We start from the raw sequence: 19,498 nt of genomic DNA on the forward strand, positions 1-19,498 counted from the left end.
GGAACTGGCACAGGGTCACCCGGCTGGGAAGTAGAGCAGGGATGTGCCCCAGGCAGTCTGATGCAGAAGCTGCCTCTAGTCTATGAATCTTTGCCTCTGATGGATCAGAAGAGGGAGTCAGGGGAGTCCTTGGAGCTCCAAACACTGCTTTGAAAGCCACCCCTCAAAGAGCTGGAGAGTTGGAGAGAGAGGCTTTGGCAAGAGCTCAATAGAAACACTGTTTATTCAAATGACAGGCAGGAAGCGGTGGCAGCAGCAGGGGGGAAAGGGCAGCGAGGCAGGGGCTGGGCAGTGCTTCCCTGTGTCCCCTGCAATCCTGCTTGGACAGCCACCCGGCTGTTGGCATCAGGGTCAGAAATACTTTCCCTCCTCTCCCTCCTGCCCCAAACTGAATAAATAGCATCCCTCTCCCCACGAGAGCTAGGGGAGACTCATGTGCTGAGTTTGGTGCCCCAGTCACAGCCCAGAGTCCGGTGAGGGCAGAAGTTCAAAATGGCTTGTAGGGAGTAGAATACAAAACTGTTCTACTCATTCTCACCTTCCTCTTCCTCCTCCCTGCCACACTCCCCTCCCAGCCTGGTCCCAGGACAGGTGGTCGGTGAGGGTCTGGAGCAGGAGAATTGTTGCCTAGCATACACTGAGCTCAAGTTCACAAGGCCATCCAGCCTGTCACCCATCCGGGTTGACCACCAAAGAGAACGTCTCACTTCACGCCACTTTATGGACATAAAAGGAGGGGCAGGGAGGGAGGCAGTGGGCGGCCAGGCCTTTCCCAGCCTCAGAGGTAACCAGAGTCCGAGGAGCAGGCCCCCTACCGATCCATCTCGTCCAGGAGTGGGGTGGCATCGCCAGCAATGGACATGGGGGTGCTTTCGATCATGGGGCTGGGGGAGGGCCGAGGTGTCAGCCGCTGCTTCTGTTTCCGCCGTTCTGCCTCCTTTTCCTGCAGCCACTGCTCCGCCATTTTCCCCCAGTCGATGGCTGCATGGCTGTTGGACCTGGGAGGGGAAGAAAAGTTGAGATTGGGACTTTGCTAGAAGGAAGTCTTCCCACCAATCACTGTACCCTTGCAGAAAGGAACCTCATACCTATGGGCAGCAGCCCCTCTACTGGGATGAGGCAGATACAGCAGCAGCTGGCTGCCATACTGCCCTCTTCCGTCTTCACCCAGAAACTAGTGTTCCTGGCATATCATGTGGTCAGGGCCCTCAGAGGATCCAGAGCACCTGCCTCTGCTAAGCCTTTCGGTCTCTTGACAACACCTGCCCCTACCACTGACCTGCACTGTGCCACCATCCAGATACTTACTTTGGCTGCTGCTGCCGTTGCCGGGAGCTGGAAGAGGGCTGGGGCTGGGCCTGGGCCGACTGTGGGGTGGTGCTGGCCTGGAGCTGGTGGTACTGAGGGGTGGTGATGGGCTGGCTTGGGGTCGCGTAGGAGTAGCTAGGGGTCATTAGTGGTGTGGCCACTGGCTGCTGGGCTGGCGTTGGGAATACCTGGAGAGGCATGAACAGTTAAATAGGGATGGGTGTGGGGCTTGTTTGGCCTTGCTGTGAATTCTGGGTAAGCGCAAGGGTGGGCTCAGCAAAGCTTTCCAGATGATCTTCTACTGAGTATGTGCTTCTGACCAGCAGTGGGAAGCCTGCAGGTCAGCACCGAGCACACAGTGGTGCCCACTGGTCCTGACCATGTCAACTTTCTGGTGGCTTGCGGGTTCCAAAGATCCCAAAGGCCCGTGGAAAGGTTATGCCCTCTCTTACCCTCTTCCCCTTCAAATGGGCCTAAGGACAAGAAATATCTGTTGGAGACAGTTACCAAGGCCGTGGCAGCTCCATCTGTGCATGTGAAGCCCCTTGTGGGCAATGCGAGAGGGCAGTCTATGGGCCCCACCCTGCACAGGGAGCTTCCTCCCCAAGCCACATACGTGGTAAGCACTGCTGCCGCCTCCACTGCCGCCATAGCCGTACTGGCTGGAGGCCCACTGGGCTGGGGTGGCATTAGGGTTCTGTCCTTGGCCTGTCACCGCAGCAATGGCACTGAACATCTGTGAAGTCATGTTCTGAGGCAGGGCATTCACAGCCCGTGTCAGATCTGTAAGCACACAGAGGTGGGGAGGGGCATGTTAGAGGTGAAAGTCCCTTTAGCTCCATCCTTCCCACCTCCAGTCCCAGGCTCAAGCTCCTCACCTGCAAGGTTGATGTTGGCTGGGGTAGCATTGATAGAGGCAGGTGTCCGGGTCCTGCTGCTGCTGCTAGGGGTGATGCCTGCAGGAAGTGATTATTTAGTTACATCCCTCCAGAAACCTATTTTTGGTTTCCCAATTCAGGGGGTGGAAGGGGCACTGAAGTAGGTGGAAGGAGGAAGGGAAGCTGCATAGGCACAGTGGATGGAGAACCTTCCTGGTGCTGGGAGGCTGCAGGAGGAGTAAGACAGCTGCAGTGACAGCCTACTCCTCACCTGGTCCCCTAGGCTGGGACTACTCTGAGTCAGGTCCTAGGTGTTCCTCCAGCCACGTCCCTGAAGTCAGGAAGAGCAGAACTCACCTGGTACAGGATCCTGGTAGTGATCCTTAAACCATCTAAACAGTCCATTCACGGTTGGGAAGATCTGGCCCCGGTACCGGAATCCCTCTGGAGTCACCGTTACATATTCTATCCTAGGATTTTAGAAGGAAACATGCATCAGAAACCACTTGGGACCCACCACAAGAGCGACCAGAACAGATGCCCACCATGTGAAGTAGCCATTCTGGGTGCTAGGGGAAAGGAGAGATGACACAGCCAGTCCCCAGGCCTGTGAAGGGAGGTGAGCAGCACATGGCAGAACATATTGAAGACCAAGGAGTCAGTGGCCCTCTGTGTGCTGCATACGGACTGCCGGAGGAAGGCTTGCTGGAGGCTGTGCTACCATACTGGGCTGCAGTATGAAGGCAGGATACTGCCGGTGAAGTGAGACCGAGATCCCATAGTGCCAGGGTTGGAAGGGGCCTCCCAGAGCAGCAAATCGCAACTCCCCTAAAGCAGGCATCTTTCTGCAGTGGCTGTGGAAGGTGGTAGTCTGCCCTTGTTCAACACTTCTGAGAGTAGCAGATAGTTGTTAAGAGGGGCTCTGGGTGAGTTCCAGTTCTAGTTCTAGTTTTAGCTCTGCCATTCACCACATATGACACGCTGCACCAAGTTACCAAACTTGAATCTCTGCTTCATTTGTCCAATGAGGACCACAGCACTTAAGCCTATGGGGTGGGTGTGAGGATAAATGAGAATGCACAGAGCACATTCCACAATGCCTAAAGCTGGGTTGTGCTCAATAAAGGCCAGCTATCAATGGCAACCAGATAATGCTACATAGTACACAGTTCTCATTTCTATTAGGCTGACACCTGCCTCCTAACTCTTCCATAAGTGTTAATTCTGCCACACAAGGAGAGTCAGCTCCTTTCCCCAGAAGCTATCATGCTGCACCTGGTCCTGGTTAGAGCCCCCACCCCCGCCACCAGTTTGCTCAACTGTTCCACATAGGACACAGTTTCCAGCCCCACTTAGCCCTGGCTGCTGGCCTCTGGAAGCACACTGGTGAGTCAACAGGCTTCTCAAGAAATGAGCACAATATTCCAGATGTGCCCAAGATGGCACACGGTACAGAGTCTAGGGCTTCCTGTCATCTGGCCACTGAGCCCCTACTAATGCAGCCTGAGCTGTGCATCAGGTAAAGCCAGTACAAGGATAAAAGCAGAAGTGCACATGGCCAAAGGCCAATGGAAGGATGGGGGCAGGGCTTAGGCAGAGAAGCAAGTGTGATTACCAGTCTGTATCACAGACACAAAGATGCCAGTCTAAGGAAACTGGACTTTGTCCTCTAGGTTCAGGGTAAGCGCTAGAGGGACTCAGATAAAGGAATACCTCAGGAAGGCCAGCCTGTTAGTCACACAGAAGCAGGCAGAGCAGGAGACAGAGCAGAACAGGAGACAGGCTCTCCTGACCACCGCTTCAGTGCGGGCGGAGTGAGCACATTACAGCAACAGTGAGCCACTGTGTGCAAGCCCTGGTGAGGGTGAGGCAGGTGGTGGACAGGAGAGACCAGTGTACTGGCCCCCAGTTTCTGCAATCAGGTGAAGAGTGTCTGGTGACTCCTGTCACTCTGTGGGAGGGAGAGGAGGTGAAGGGAACTCCTTTCTCACGGTGTTAAAGAAAGCGCCCTTCTTATGTGAATCCTTGCCTTTTTGCCTTGAAATCATCACCCTCTTTTCCCACCTCCAACCTCCACCTCTGTTCTAAACAGATGAGAGGAGAAAGGCAGTCCAGCAGAGCCAGAGAGGGCACTGCTCCGGGCCTCTCCCTGCCTTCTAGCCTGCCTATGAACCCCAGTGGCAGCACCTTCTCAGCACTAGTGCTCACCTGGGTTTACCCCGGGGCTGGTATCCCAGTAGGAACTTGCCGGGCAGTTCCTTGCAGGCACAGATGAAATAAGGGATGAAGGTGGGCTTCTCCTTCTTAGTTTTGATGAGCAGCTCCTCTAATTTCTGGGGGTAGAATGAGGGGGAGAGGTTGGGATAGCAGCATGCTTGGTACACAATGTCTGGTGCACACATGATGTACACTTCCTTCACCGCCTGAGTGTCCCCTATACTGAAGGGAAAGCGTACATCCTTAAGTAATTGGCAAGTGTCATTCCTCAGAGGGCCCTGGGCTTACCTTGCGGTCCCCACCGCTGCAGTCCTGATAATACTTGTGATTCAGAAGGTCCCGGGCAAAGGATGCCATGGGCTGGACATAGCGAGCAACAATCTCATCCAAATCTTCGAATTCCTGTGGGAAGAAGGTAAAGGCCCCATGTGTCATATCCAGAGCTGAGATTCTTGATCAAATCCATCCAGAAGAAAAACCATGGGAGGGGATGGGCTTCTCAGTCCTGCTGAAGCCTCACTCCATAGCAAAGTCCCCTCAGTTTATCCATCTGTGTCATGTCTAGATATATTAGCTCACAGGGCATAAAGTCCTTTAAATCCTGGCTTTGATTCTCCCCTAGTGCTTGGGAACAACAGGAAAATTCACCAGATTTCTCTTCACTGAAAACAGAAAAGAGAAACTTGATATATGTGTGTACGTATATATGTGTATTTTCTCCTCTTCCTCCATTGGCTCTCTCTAGGTAGACTATTTTAACATTTGGAGGACACGGAAGGAGGGGACAAAATAAAATTGATATCAAATGACTCATTCCGCAAACCACCTCCCGTTTTGTTGCTGTGCACAGCTAAAATACCTATGACCCGAGTTACTAATGTCAGGTGAAGGCACCCTGAAGGGCGCCTTTCTGGAAGCAGGAGTGGGATGGGAGGTGGGCAGGCACTGGCTCTCACCTCACTGTTGATCCACAGAGTGGCTCCCAGGCTGAAGGCATTTTCCTTGCCCTCCTCCCGCACATCCACATGCTGGTAGATGCCATCACTGACTTTCCAGGTCACTGTCAGGTGGTTCTCGCCCTTGCTGCTTGGTCGGATAATCACATCACCCTGGTCCATGGTCTCCATCATCTTTTCTGCTTGCTTGAAATTGATATTATGGAAGGATGGGTGTGCGATCACTCTCTTGATGTATGCTGAAAAGGGCAGAAAAGCAGTACAGACTGGGTGATGGGGCTAGGAGCTGGCAGCAACAGGACAAACCAGGCCTTCATTTCTTATTTATTTATTGAGTTGGGGTGCTCTGTCATCTGGGCTGGAGTGCCAGTGGCAAATCATGACTCACTGTAGCCTCGAACTCCTGGGCTCAAGCGATCCTCCTGTCTCAGCCTCTAAAATAGCTGGGAATACACCGGTGCACATCACCATGCCTGGCTTTCTTTTTTTTTTTTTTTTTTGAGACAGTCTCATTTTGTCACCCACGTTGTAGTGCAGTGGCGCAATTCTGGCTCACTGCAACTTCTCCCTCCTAGGTTCAAGCAATTCTCCTGCCTCAGTAGCTGGGATTACAGGCGCCCACCACCACGCCTGGCTAGTTTTTGTACTTTTAGTAGAGACGGGGTTTCACCATTTTGGCCAGGCTCATCTTGAACTCCTGACCTCAAGTGACCCGCCTGCCTCAGCCTCCCAAAGTGCTGGGATTACAGGTGTGAGCCATCGCGCCTGGCCATTTTTTTTTTTTTTGAGACAGAGTCTCACTGTGTCACCCACGTTGTACTGTAGTGGTGCAATTTCGGCTCACTGCAACTTCTCACTCCTGGGTTCAAGCAATTCTCCTGCCTCAGTAGCTGGGATTACAGGCGCCCACCACCACACCTGGGTAGTTTTTGTATGTTTGGTAGAGACGGGGGTTCACCATTTTGACCAGGCTGGTCTTGAACTCCTGACCTCAAGTGATCCACCTGCCTCAGCCTCCGAAGTGCTGGGATTATAGGCATGAGCCACCGCACCTGGCTCCTGGCTATTTAAAAAATTTTTTTTGTAGAGATGGGGTCTTACTAAGTTGCCCAGGCTGGTCTTGAACTCCTGGGCTCAAGTGCTCCTCCTGCCTTGGCCTCCCAAAGTGCAGGGCTACAGCCGTGAGCCACCCTGTTTGGGCTTAATTTCTGACCCACTATGGGATTCTGAGACTCTTTCACCTTCTCTGGGCTTGGATTAGCTGATATGAAGGACATGTTCACCTGGGCTCCTAGGACACTGAAAGAATGAGGCTTTAAGAGTCACAAGGCATTAGCAAAGAAAATGTGACCCAAGAGACTCTGGGTTCCAGCCCTACCTATGACTTTTTCATGACATCTCCAGGCCTTAGCACCTCAAAGCTGAGTCCCCACTTCCACTGGGAGACTGACACATGTGCATCCTGTGGCCTGAATCCTGCACTGGGAGAACTGCCAAGATTCAGGGCGCACAGAGATGGTGGGAGGCACACTCACTGGTCCGCTGCTGCTTCCGCTTCATGTCCTCCTCCTGCTTGTGGTCTGCAGCTTCAGCATCAAAGTCATAGTAGGTGTCTTTGGGCAGCTTCCACTCATTGTTCCTGTCCATGAGGTCTGAGGTGCGGCAGGTCAGGTCTGCACTGAACTTCTCAATGTCAATCTTCATGATGCGGCAGTGAACAGTCATTCCCACCTAGATCCACAGAACATTTGAGCTGGAAGGAACAAAGATGATCTAGCCCGATGCCCTATTTCACCCATGAGAAAACCAAAGTCCAGGCAGAAAGGTGTAAGGTGTAAAGTGACTTGCCCAAAGCCAGCCAGCTGCTGAATGGCAGACTGGGAGTTTGGGGTGGAATCTTGTCTGTAGACTACAGGCCAAGCCCTGCACTAATGCCTCCACTCTGGGCAGGAAAACCAGCTGAAGCCTGCTGGATCTACCCTGTCCCTGGCACTCTTCTCTTCTCCCATGAAGTTGCCTAGTTACTGCTCCCAAGGTGCCATCAAAGGTTGACTCCCCCAACACCCCCCGCCTTTTTTTTTGAGACAGTCTCACTCGTGGCCCAGACTAGAGTGCAGTGGCGTGATCTTGGCTCACTGCAACCTCCACCCACAGGGTTCAAGCGATTCTCCTGTCTTAGCCTCCCGAGTAGCTGGGATTGCAGGCGTGTGCCACCACGCCCGGCTAATTTTTTTATTTTCTGTAGAGACAGGGTTTCACCATGTTGGCCAGGCTGGTCTCGAACTCCTGACTTCAAGTAATGACTTCACCCACCTTGGCCTACCAAAGTGCTGGGATTACAGGTGTGAGCTGCCATGCCTGGCTTGACTTCCCTTTTTGAAGGGGAAGCAAAATAATAGCTGTTTTCTGTATCTTACCCTTGATATGAGCCCTTCTGTCTAAGTAGTGGCAAAAGCCAGTCACTCTGCATCACTCTTCTCCTTGTGAAAAATCTCCCCAGCTTCACTTATTAGAACTATCTTTCCCCAGCCCTCCTAAGTCATAGTTCTCAGAGGTTCACAACACTCAGAACCAGTGAATTTCGCAGAGCTGGTATCAGCTATATCACTAACTGGGTGATTTTGAAAAAAGTTGAATTTCTCTGACAAAAGACAATATTTCCATTTCCATCAGCATGTGAGATTAGAGACAACATATGTCGATGTCAGTGCTGGTATCTAGTGGGTGCATGATATATGGCCGGAAAATAACAGAACAGAAATGGAGCCTAGAGATTTCCTCCCTATCCACAGACACCATCTCAAGGTTCCTTCTGTGTCATCTGGTTCTGCCTAGAGGATCCAGAGGCTCCCTGTGCACAGGGGCTGTGCCATGCATTATTTTCCACCCTCTAAAGCACTGATGCCTGGTCTTGGGAGAACAGGCAGAGCCTTTCTGTTTCACAGCATGTAATGCTGGGCCCTGCCCTCTGGACTGAACTGCAGCTTCCCACACAGGAAGAGCCCTCTCCCAAAGGACTGGGAACTTGCTGAAATTTCACAAAGGCAGTGAACAAAAGCTGCTACTCATTCAAATGCTTCTCACCCTAGCTTCTTTCAACTAGTTATAAATCTTCCCTGAAACACTTCCCACCAGCAGCCACTGGGAACAGAGCCTAACTTCTGGTGGGGACAGCCCAAAGTTAAAGAGACCTGATCTGGGCAGCTGAAAATTGCACTACGACCTTAGGACAGTCAGTCCTCTACCTTCACTCGTTCTTCTGGCCGCTTTACCACTTTGTCACTGAGGAATTTGGTGGGGATGAAGCCGGTGACACCATTGTCTAGCCGTGTTTTGACACCGATGGCCTGGCCTGGGCACGAACCGCTGTCAAAGTGGTTCCACACCTGAAGAGGGCATGAGGAGAGGAGCTTGATTATCAAGATTCTGGAGATCGCTCATTCAGAAAAGAGCTCCCAGAGGTGTTGTAATTTCTTTTACCATTGACACCTTGCACCATGATCTGAAAACACAATGACTTAGTCATCTGCCAAGACAGAATTTGACCATCTACAAAGTCCCTTGTCTCATAGCTGATGCTTGGCACCACTGGCCATCAGATGAATCTTTTTCTTTTTTTTTGAGATGGAGTCTTGCTCTGTTGCCCAGGCTGGAGTGCAGTGGCGCAATCTTGGCTCACTGCAACCTCCGCCTCCCGGGTTCAAGCCGATTCTCGTGCCTCAGCCTCCTGAGTAGGTGGGATTACAGGCGTGCATCACCACACAGGGCGGATTTTTGTATTTTTAGTAGAGATGGGGTTTCATCATGTTGGCCAGCCTGGTCTCGAACTCCTGACCTCAGGTGTTCTGCCCACCTCGGCCTCCCAAAGTGCTGGGATTACAGGCGTGAGCCACCACACCTAGCCATCTTTTTCTTATGACAGTATCACTCTTTTGCCTAGGCTGAAGTGTAGTGGTGCAATCAGGGTTCACTGCAGCCTCAACCTCCCAGGCTCGAGTGATCCTTCCACCTTGGCCTCTCGAGTAGCTGGGACTATAAGCGCACGCCCCCAAGTCTGGGTAATCTTTTTTTTTTTTGAGACAGAGTCTTACTCTGTTGCCCAGGCTGGAGTGCAGTGGCACAATCTTGGCTCACTGCAAGCTCTGCCTCCCGGGTTCACGCCATTCTCCTGCCTCTGCCTCCCGAGTAGCTGGGACTACAGGCGCCCGCCACCACGCCCAGCTAATTTTTTGTATTTTTAGTAGAGATGGCGTTTCACCGTGTTAGCCAGGATGGCCTCGATCTCCTGACCTCGTGATCCACCTACCTCGGCCTCCCAAAGTGCTGGGATTATAGGCGTGAGCCACCGCGCCCGGTTAAGCCTGGCTAATTTTATTTTGTAGAGATAGGGTTTTGCCATGTTGCTCAGGTTGGTCTTGAACTCCTGGGCAAGCACTCCACCTGCCTCGGCCCCTGAAAGTGCTGGGATTACTGGTGTGACTGTGCCCCATCCTCTTTTATGTTTATCCAACTTAGATCCCTTTAGCTGCAACTGAGGCCCCTCCCTTTTGTGTTTTTTTTTGAGATAGGAGTCTCACCACCACACCCTGCTAATCCTTATATTTTTAGTAGAGACGGGGTTTCATCATGTTGGTCAGGCTGGTCTGGAACTCCTGACCTCAAGTGATCCAACTGCCTCAGCCTCCCAAAATACTGGGATTACAGGCATGAGCCACTGTGCCCGGCCTGGCCCCTCCCCACTTTTTTTTTTTTTTTGAGACGGAGTCTCGCTGTCGCCCAGGCTGGAATACAGTGGTGCAATCTCGGCTCACTGCAGGCTCCGCCTCCCGGGTTCACACCATTCTCCTGCCTCAGCCTCCCGAGTAGCTGGGACTACAGGCGCCCACCACCATGCCTGGCTAATTTTTTGTATTGTTTAGTAGAGACGGGGTTTCACCGTGTTAGCCAGGATGGTCTCGATCTCCTGACCTCATGATCCGCCTGCCTCAGCCTCCCAAAGTTTTGGGATTACAGGAGTGAGCCACCGCGCCCGGCCAGCCCCTCCCTTTTTAAAAAAAGGAGATGGGGTCTTGCTATGTTGCCCAGGCTGGCCTCGAACTCCTGGGCTCAAGAAATCCTCCCAAATTAGCCTCTGATGTAGCTGACACAATACGTACATGCCACCATGCCTGTCTGCCATTTTGTTTTGACCCAGCGACCATAAGAAGTTTCTTTTTTTTTTTTTTTTTTTTGAGATGGAGTCTCGCTCTTTTGCCCAGGCTGGAGTGCAATGCTGCTATCTTGGCTCACTGCAAGCTCCATCTCCTGGGTTCACGCCATTCTCCTGTCTCAGCCTCCCGAGTGGCTGGGACTACAGGTGCCCGCCACCGTGCCTGGCTAATTTTCTGTATTTTTAGTAGAGACGGGGTTTCACCGTGTTAGCCAGGATGGTCTCAATCTCCTGACCTCATGATCCGCCCGCCTCGGCCTCCCAAAGTGCTGGGATTACAGGCGTGAGCTACTGCGCCCGGCCGACCATAAGAAGTTTCTAAGTCAGCCTTTTTTTTTTTCCTTTTCTGAGATGAAGTCTCATTCTGTCACCCAGGCTGCAGTGCAGTGGTATGATCTCGGCTCACTACAAACTCCGCCTCCTCGGTTCAAGTCATTCTCCTGCCTCAGCCTCCCGAGTAGCTAGGATTACAGGCATATGCCACCACAACTGGCTAATTTTTGTATTTTTAGTAGAGACGGGGGTTCACCATCTTGGCCAGGCTGGTCTCGAACCCCTGATCTCAGATGAACCGCCCACCTTGGCCCCCAAAGTGCTAGGATTATAGGCGTGAGCCACCGTGCCCAGCTATGTCAGCCTTCTCAGAAGGGACTTCATGCTAAACCTGTGTGTTTCCCATCCGTCTTCCTTCTTTGTGTACTTGTTTGGTGAGAGAATGATCTAGAACACCCTCATTTCTGATTCCCTTCTAGGCACCGAGATCATTCAACCAAGGAAATCCACTGAGCAGGATAACGCTGCAGCACACACCTCGCTTAGTTCAGGGAAATTGTCCTGCTGACAGAAGGGGCACTGCCACAGCCCTGTCTCATCATTACGGATCGCCTGGTCATAGCTCTCACCCTGGGGACGCCTGTGGGCGATGCCAGTGACATTGCAGATGATGAGCTTTCCTGCAAGAAGGAAAAGAGGATGGGGAGCAGGCTCAGAGAATGTGGAGAGCACTTCTTTCCACCAGCCTTTCAGTGACAGAATATCTGACTTCCTTCCCATCCTTGAAGAGGGAACTCTTCCCGATTTTTATTTATTTATTTATTTTTGAGATGAAGTCTTGCTCTGTTGCCCAGGCTGCAGTGCAGTGGTGCTATCTTGGCTGACTGTAACCTCTGCCTCCCAGGTTCAAGGAATCCTCCTGCCTCAGCCTCCCGAGTAGCTGGGATTACAGGTGCCCACCACCACGCTCAGCTAATTTTTTACTTTTAGTGGAGATGGGGTTTCACCATGTTGCCCAGGCTGGTCTCGAACTCCTGACCTCAGGTGTTCTGCCCACCTTGGCCTCCCAAAGTGCTGGGATTACAGGCATGAGCCACTGTGCCTGGCCATTCCCCTGATTTGATGATAGGGGAAAATAAAGCCTATAAGAAGACTAACTGCACGAAGATTCCATAGCACACTGGAAGCACATTTGACCTTAAATTCAGTTTTGATTTCCAGTCCAGGACTCTTTAGTCTTTTAAAATGCTCTCCTGGCCTTCCCCATGTACAACACAAACCTGCCTCAATCTGTTGGAACTGCTGCTTGGTTTGAATGTACACAGTAAACACACCTCCTGCCCCCAATAAAAAAATGACCCCAGAATTTACCAATGTAGAAGGTCTCTGGTGTTTCTTTGGTTAACATATTGAAGATCTCCTCTGTGTTGGGAGAGCGGTAGGCTGTCCGGAGGTCCTTATATCGACAGCTCAGCTCTGCCCGGATGTCATAGAGTGTGATGTGTTTGTCACCATAGCCCTGGGGAAGAAGCCCATCAAGAAGAGCCTTGCAGCTGCCCCCCAACCTGAGCCCCAAGGAGTCCCGTGGAAGGGGCGGGCCTCTCCAGATGGGAGTAAGTTTCTTTCAGGGCTTCTTCTTTTCTTTCCATCAACATCTACTAAAGGTGGTTTTCAAACTTAGTCATGAAACACTGTAATCAAAATGCTTTATGGAACCCCAATGAGTCCACAGATAAATGCAAAGCTGTGCTGTTAGAAAGGAGGAAAGGGGGCCTAGACGGAAACTGTAGTACTGACATCCTCCCAACTCCCTCCTGCCCCTTGTAATTATGGTGGCAATCTCTGAGACTTCCCTGGCTCCTTAACAAGCAGACCAAAAACTTCCTTGAGGAGCCCAGTAGAGCAGGGCAGGGAGATGAGGATCAAGTCTGCCATACTAACAGTATCAGGCTTTCTCTGCACACTCACTGCCCAAGTCTCCTACCAACCTGGCCACTTGGGATGGGTTCTCCTGCCGGGCCTTCCATGCTGTCCCTTACCTGCCTCTCCAGCTCTTCTGCAAAGGCATCAAGGTCCAGGTCTTTCAGTCGCTCTGGGTTTTCCAAGATTTCTTCAAGGGCTCCTGCAGGATTGGCATCCTCGGCTGATTCATCGTATTCCAGGGCATCCACTGCCATCTTCCTAGCCCACTCATAAGTCTCAGGGTGGACACGGGAACCATCAAGGACTTCAATATATGAGTCAGTGCTGGAGGAAAGGCAGAAAAGGAACAGGATATAGAACGATAAGCTTCTAGTAACAACCCAAATGTCCACCAATGGGGAACTGGTTAAATAAATTAGGGCACCTCCATACAATGGAATACTATACAGCCATTAACAAGAATGAGGTAGATCTATGTGTGCTGACATGGAAAGATGGCCACAATATATTGATACGTGAAAAATGCACTGCAAAAACACTATGAACCATATGATCCCATTTTTGTAGTAAATGGGTAGTTAGTAAATGCATAGCAAAAATAAAATTTAGAAAAACTGTAGTATACATAAAATTGTTATGGTAGTTATCTCTGGGGGGTGGGATTATGGGGGACTTCCACTTTCTGCATAATATTTCTATATGTTGAATTTTATATGATGAACTTATATGAGTCTCATAATAAGATAAATCAAGAAAGGGGAAAAAAACCTTTGAAAATTTGCTGATAGCTATTTTCCCCCATAAAGCCTTCCCAGGCTGGTCTTGCCCGTGCACTCACATGGACCTATGTTATTCGTGGAGTGTTACAGCAAAGCTGAGTGGAAAATGAAGTTTTAGAACTTGAAGCCTATTTCCCCACTGATTTCCATTACTGAATGAGGAGCTATGTGCCCGTGGAAAAGATCCTCCAAAGACTGAGTTGATAACTTCTGGAGAGGAAGAGGTCAATAGTGAAGTCCAAAGTCCAAGTGAATAGAACTTTCTCTTAATAACATCATCTCAAAACATACCAAATCTCTCTCCCCCTTCCTTATCTCTTTATACCCCCAAACTCCTTTTTCATTGCCCCCGCTATTCCCACCCTTATCTGGCCACAACAAACCATAATAATAAAAAAGCAAGTTTGTGTTTACTGAACAAAATCTTGTGTTTTCCATGCTTAATTTATAAGCTAAGCTGGTACTTTTTATGTTTCTCTCACACGAAAAATGTTTCACATGATTGAACCGATCTTTTCCATAGGTCAGGGGCTCTTGACTGAATAAAGTTCCTTACCTTTTCTTTAAAACATTTCCTAAGTTAAAATGGCTTGTGGCCCTTTGATAGCCCTAACCCCTGAAACCCGAAAACAAAGCCCACAAGGGAATTCCTCCTGCCCCATCCAGGCAGAGGGCATCACCTGTCCCCCAGGGAGGCCGTGTCGATCTTGAGGAAGCCAGCACAATTCATGAAGACTTTGGGACCCATGTGGCACATGGTGACCAGCTGGGTCCGGCTCTCGAGCCGGGTGTTGTTCTGCTTCAGGATCTGGGGGAGAGAGCTGGACTGAGCCAGGGCAGTAAGCAGGCCCCACCTCCCCAGACTGTTCCAGTCTCTATTAAACCCTCATAACAAAAACTCTATCCCACCCAGTATCTAGTTGAGCACTACAGCATGCTATCGACCACTCAAAATTTAAAAAAAAAAAAAAAAAAAGTTTTGCTTTAAATGGGAAAATAATAAACAAATAAATGATGTTATACCTACATCAAAGACCATATACAACGAATGTATGGCTTATAAGTTACAAGTTAACACTAGTTGGCCGGGCACAGTGGCTCATGCCTGTAATCCCAGCACTTTGGGAGGCTGAGGCGGGTGGATCACCTGGGGTCAGGAGTTTGAGACCAGTCTGGCCAACATGGTGAAACCCCGTCTCTACTAAAAATACAAAAAATTAGCTGGGCGTGGTGGTGCAAGCAGCAGTGAAGGGCACAGCTTTGGCCAACTGGGTCTGAAGTCAGACTCTTTTGACTCTCACTAGCTGAGTGATTTTGGACAAGTCACTGACCTTGGTCCTCCCGATCTGTCAAATTATACTGACAAAGTATATATTCATATTCAATGAAATGGCAAGTTTTAAAATTTCTGAATTCACTCCAATCCTACCTTCAGGAGGTGGGTCCCTTTCCGAGGTCCCAAGCCACAAACATACTGGATCAAGGCCTGGCTGTAAGGGTGGGCAATGGCACGGTTGACATCGACCCCGACCTCATTGACTCGGTTGATAAATTCACAGTACAAGGCGTTGAGCAGCTCCTCTTTCACCACATGCTCCTGTGGACATTCAGCAGGCAGGAGTAAGGTTACTCTGCCTTACCCTTCACCCAAGCCTGCCTGTCAAATCCTACTCACCTGCAAGGGGTGAAACTTGAGACATAGGATGTCTTCATCGGAACTGCACACCTGGGCAAATTCAATCAGAGGGTCCTGGATGCGCCGGGCCAGGGAGACGGCCTGTCTCAGCACTGGAGGATAATCCCGGAACTCTGCCTAGAGTCAAACGAGGGTCAGCAGGGCCTTAAAATCCCCTTAGCTACAACATCAAGAGGAAATCCAAACCATTCTGGTTTAAATCATTTTCTCTGCTTCTCTGGGATCTTTTTTCCTGAGACCGATTTAATTTCTGGGACTCCCAATCTGAACCGTAACTGCAAAACGGAGAACTTCTGCATGAATAAGTACACAGGTACAGTCCTGTGCCCCTGATAACCTTTGTTTCCCAATTTAATCTCTTTGGGATTAATAGCACTTGCCTGGGCAGGCCCTAAGGGTGAGGCTCCAGCATTACCTCTGACTTCTTGCTGTTCATATAGAGAATGGCCAACTCGTTGTCAACCAGCTCTACCCCAATAGATGACAGCTGCTGGCCCTGGTCCAGCTCATGTACAATGCGCTTCACATCTTCAATCAACATCTGGGCGTCCCTGGTGGGATGAGTGTTGGTCAATGAATACGTTTTCTTAGGGATGGACAGTCTCATGACTGCCTTGGGGGTGAAGAGGTAGGGGAGGAAAGGGCTTTGAAGAAAATGAGGTCAAACATCCCCAGGGACACTCCCTGCACAAGCACAAGCCCCATCTGTTATGGGCATATGCCAGACTCAATAATAAGGGATGAGTTGGGTCACAGCCTTAAACCAGGTGTGGTCTAATCCCTACCTACCTGTTCTCTCCTGCAACTGTCACCACATGAGGCTTCTTATTCAGGAGAAATTTCTTTAGTGTTTCAATGTCTTGAGCCTGGATTGAAAGAAAATTGAAGCTGAATGGCTCTGAGGATGTAAAGATTTCAGGAAATTCTGTCTCCCTATGTTGGAGATCTTGTAAGAACTGGAAGTCTTCAGAAGATATCTGGTCCAAGGTGCTACCAAGGAACTATTCCCACCTCTTCCTGAAAGTTGGCCAACTCTGCCTCTGCTTAATAATTCCACTGACTAGAACTGCGCTCCAGTGGTACCAGCTGCCACTGGCTAGGTCCCAAGGATGAAGTTAGGAAACCGTTCTTTTTTATTGTAAACCAAAATCTAATACTTAGCCATTGGTTCTAGTTTTGATGAAGCAAAACAAAGAACTAGTAGCTGCCCTCTTTTGGGTGAGGGCCCTTTGAAAAGGTCAACATGGTTAAGTATGATTTCCTTCAGCTTAAAGATGTCCAGTTTCTTATGATTTACTTTCCAGTGCCTCACACTCCTGCAGGTCCTCCTTTTGTGGCTATTTCATTTGTGGTGTGACTTTTGCTAAAATGTGAGTAGTTAGGACTATTAGATATTCTGATCTCCATTTCAAGATTTTAAGGGCTGGGTGCAGTGGCTCACACCTGTAATCCCAGCACTTTGGGAGGCTGAGGCAGATGGATCACTTGAGTCTAGGAGTTTGACACCTGCCTAGGCAACATGGTGAAACCGTGTCTCTACAAAAAATACAAAAATTAGACAGGTGTGGTGGTGCACGCCTCTGGTCCCAGCTACTTGGAAGGCAGGAGGATCACTTGAGCCTGGGAAGCAGAGGTTGCAGTGAGGTGAGTTCTTGCCACTGCACTCCAGCCTGGCGACGGAGCAAGACTCTGTTTCAATAATAATAATAATAATAATAATAAAATTTAAAAAATAGTTGTTTCTTAAGAAGTTTTTCTTTTAAGAATGGGGCTCTGTTAACAAAACTGAAAGATACTACAGATACCATTAGGATAAACAAAATTCAGAAATATACCAACCAAATGAATTGAAAGTCTTCTTTCCCTGGAAAAAAGAGACCCTGAAAGGCTAAAGCAGGGAAAAGGCTGGCTTCATGCCTCAGTGGCTTTCAGCTGCTGGAACAGCCTGACCCAGATGCTGGTAAGAAAAGAGGCAGTTAAAGCAACTCCAGAAGCACACAAGGCCTAGGAACTGGCCTCAAGCCAGAAGCAAATCCTGTACCAGATAACTTGAGTGCCATCTACTGCTCATGGAAGTGAGGCATCCCAGGGGACAAGTCAGTGACCAGATCAGACACAATCAGTCTTGCATAGGATGTTGCTTAGACCGTAAACACTTATCTCCACTGAATCATAAGACATACTCCAGATGTACACTTAGTATCCTCGTCCTAGCCACTTGCCTTCTTTTCCCGCTCTTCCTCTCTCCATGCAGTTCGCCGTTTGGTAAAATGGGGCAGTCGAAGGAAGTCTGTCACTTCTCCTTCACCATTGACCAGGGCGCAGAACACAGGGTGATCTCTGCCAGACAGACAGAAAAACAAGAGTGCAATAATCAGCAATATGAAGTTATGAATGAGAGAAAAATGAAATTAGGAAGACAAGAGATGGTGCTGGGGAGGCAAAAATAGGCTGTTACCTGGCAGAGGAGAAAGCAATGCCGAGGACTCGAATGCCCTTCCCTTGGTTCTCATCCATAAAGTCGTCATCTTCTTCCACCTGCTGATCTGGTCGGTAGGGTGCCACTCTCAACCAATTGTAGAGCTTTCGACTACAGGCCTGAGGGAAGAGACACAACAGGTATTACATACATGATGACATTATGGTCATCAGGCTCACCAAGAGTGCTATGGAAACACACTCATACACACATGTGCAAGGGTGTGTACTCTTATGTGCAGATGTTCCTAGCCATTGGCAGGCTTACCACCTGAAGGCATATCTTGCTTGTGGAAACAGGAGCGTATACAGAGAACAGTGATATAAACAAAGAATGTTTGGATGAGTGGGGCTGGGGGAGGGGAGAAGCTCCTGGAGCAGAGAGGTCTTGGAGGTGGTCCCTGTGGCCTTGTTAGCATTCCCTCTCAGATTATGCTTCACCTGCCCCCCGTGTTTCTCCATTAGCTATGGGACTATTCCTAAGGGGTTCCTTCAAGCCCAACTATAGTTTGGGGAAATCATGACTAAAAATCATGAGTCTCGGCTGGGCGTGGTGGCTCACGCCTGTAATCCCAGCATTTTGGGAGGCCAAGGCGGGCAGATCATGAGTTCAGGAGATCGAGACCATCCTGGCTAACACGGTAAAACCATGTTATTTTATAACATATTTTATACTAAAAATATAACATATTTTATACTAAAAATATAAAAAATTAGCTGGGCATGGTGGTGGGCGCCTGTAGTCCCAGGTACTCGGGAGGCTGAGGCAGGGGAATGGCATCAACCTAGGAGGCAGAGCTTACAGTGAGCCAAGATTGCGCCACTGCACTCCAGCCTGGGCAACAGAGCAAGACTCTGTCACCAAAAAAAAAAAAAAAAATCATGAGTCTCTGTCCTCACCTTTATGACATATTCCTTGGCTTCAGCCAGCAGCTTGTTCTTGAGTTCTTTGGCCATCTGCACATAGAGGAACTGCTGTAAAGCCCGTTCGATGGCCATGGTGCGCTGCCGGTTCCACTCCTGCACCTGGTGGCTGAACTCATCTCGGTAGTAAAACTGTTTTATCTCCTCAAAATATGTCTGGTCGTTGCCATAGCTGAGAAGAGACACAAAGCTATGGTGTCAGGAATGGAGAAAAGGTGACACCCAATGTCCATGAACATTCTAAGCAAGCCAGAGACAACAGCCTGCTCAACTCTGAAATTGTGGTTCCCCACTCCTGAGGGGCCCTTCCCTCCACCAGACTCCTCACCAGGCCTTCCCCAGAGAGTCGCCAGCCCAGGGCTCTGCTTACCCTTCCACTCCCTTCATATCTATGCTGATGTCAATGGTGAGGAGCCCTTCGTCTTCAGCCAGGCATATCTTGAGAAACTGGTCATCTCTCAGTTCCTTAACAGGCTTGTTCTTTAAATACTTGAAGGAATAGGCATAGTGGGCCTCATCCACATCCTGCACACATGAAGGGGGAATCATGAGCCTGCGGATGGGCTGGGCCAGGCCCCAGGAGAAAAGACAGCCTTTCTGCTTTCAGACACACAGCTCAGTGAAGAGGAAGGCAAGAAACTCAGGCAATCAAAGAAAGAGCTGGCGCACATCTTGGATCAAAGCCCTTCACCCAGCTCACCTTTCTACCTTTCTTGGTGGGGGTTATATTTAACTTGGCTCTCTCTTGGAAGGTTTGCCTCAGCACCTGCCGGACAAGGGGCTCACGGGCAATCTGCAGGGCTACCATGTAGCGGGCGCCTTCTAGCACAGCTTCTGGAGTAGGGAACTGGCTGTGG

General features: G+C 49.9%; 1 protein-coding gene across 5 annotated transcripts in view; it reads right to left on the minus strand.

Annotated features, from left to right (window-relative positions):
- Nucleotides 1–205: 205 nt before the first annotated feature.
- The window catches only part of SUPT6H (SPT6 homolog, histone chaperone and transcription elongation factor), a 40,055-nt gene continuing 20,762 nt past the window's right edge, over nucleotides 206–19,498 (minus strand). For 4 of the 5 annotated variants that reach the window (XM_009432518.4, XM_016932172.4, XM_063798835.1 and 1 more), the window contains 23 exons: nucleotides 19,342–19,492; nucleotides 19,012–19,166; nucleotides 18,618–18,813; nucleotides 17,698–17,837; nucleotides 17,462–17,579; nucleotides 16,029–16,105; nucleotides 15,655–15,790; nucleotides 15,219–15,356; nucleotides 14,973–15,140; nucleotides 14,224–14,351; nucleotides 12,881–13,088; nucleotides 12,213–12,360; nucleotides 11,379–11,521; nucleotides 8,605–8,745; nucleotides 6,895–7,090; nucleotides 5,360–5,598; nucleotides 4,692–4,805; nucleotides 4,395–4,519; nucleotides 2,544–2,656; nucleotides 2,187–2,264; nucleotides 1,925–2,091; nucleotides 1,309–1,496; nucleotides 206–998 (listed from right to left, as the gene is read on the minus strand). In XM_009432518.4, coding sequence (XP_009430793.2) covers nucleotides 812–998; nucleotides 1,309–1,496; nucleotides 1,925–2,091; nucleotides 2,187–2,264; nucleotides 2,544–2,656; nucleotides 4,395–4,519; nucleotides 4,692–4,805; nucleotides 5,360–5,598; nucleotides 6,895–7,090; nucleotides 8,605–8,745; nucleotides 11,379–11,521; nucleotides 12,213–12,360; nucleotides 12,881–13,088; nucleotides 14,224–14,351; nucleotides 14,973–15,140; nucleotides 15,219–15,356; nucleotides 15,655–15,790; nucleotides 16,029–16,105; nucleotides 17,462–17,579; nucleotides 17,698–17,837; nucleotides 18,618–18,813; nucleotides 19,012–19,166; nucleotides 19,342–19,492 — 3,454 coding nt within the window. In that variant the 3' untranslated portion in view covers nucleotides 206–811. The remainder of the gene's footprint in view (nucleotides 999–1,308; nucleotides 1,497–1,924; nucleotides 2,092–2,186; nucleotides 2,265–2,543; nucleotides 2,657–4,394; nucleotides 4,520–4,691; nucleotides 4,806–5,359; nucleotides 5,599–6,894; nucleotides 7,091–8,604; nucleotides 8,746–11,378; nucleotides 11,522–12,212; nucleotides 12,361–12,880; nucleotides 13,089–14,223; nucleotides 14,352–14,972; nucleotides 15,141–15,218; nucleotides 15,357–15,654; nucleotides 15,791–16,028; nucleotides 16,106–17,461; nucleotides 17,580–17,697; nucleotides 17,838–18,617; nucleotides 18,814–19,011; nucleotides 19,167–19,341; nucleotides 19,493–19,498) is intronic. The other variant, XR_010152921.1, reaches the window with a different exon arrangement.

This window comes from Pan troglodytes, chromosome 19 (assembly GCF_028858775.2).
Source record: "Pan troglodytes isolate AG18354 chromosome 19, NHGRI_mPanTro3-v2.0_pri, whole genome shotgun sequence".
Taxonomy (NCBI): Eukaryota; Metazoa; Chordata; class Mammalia; order Primates; family Hominidae; genus Pan; species Pan troglodytes.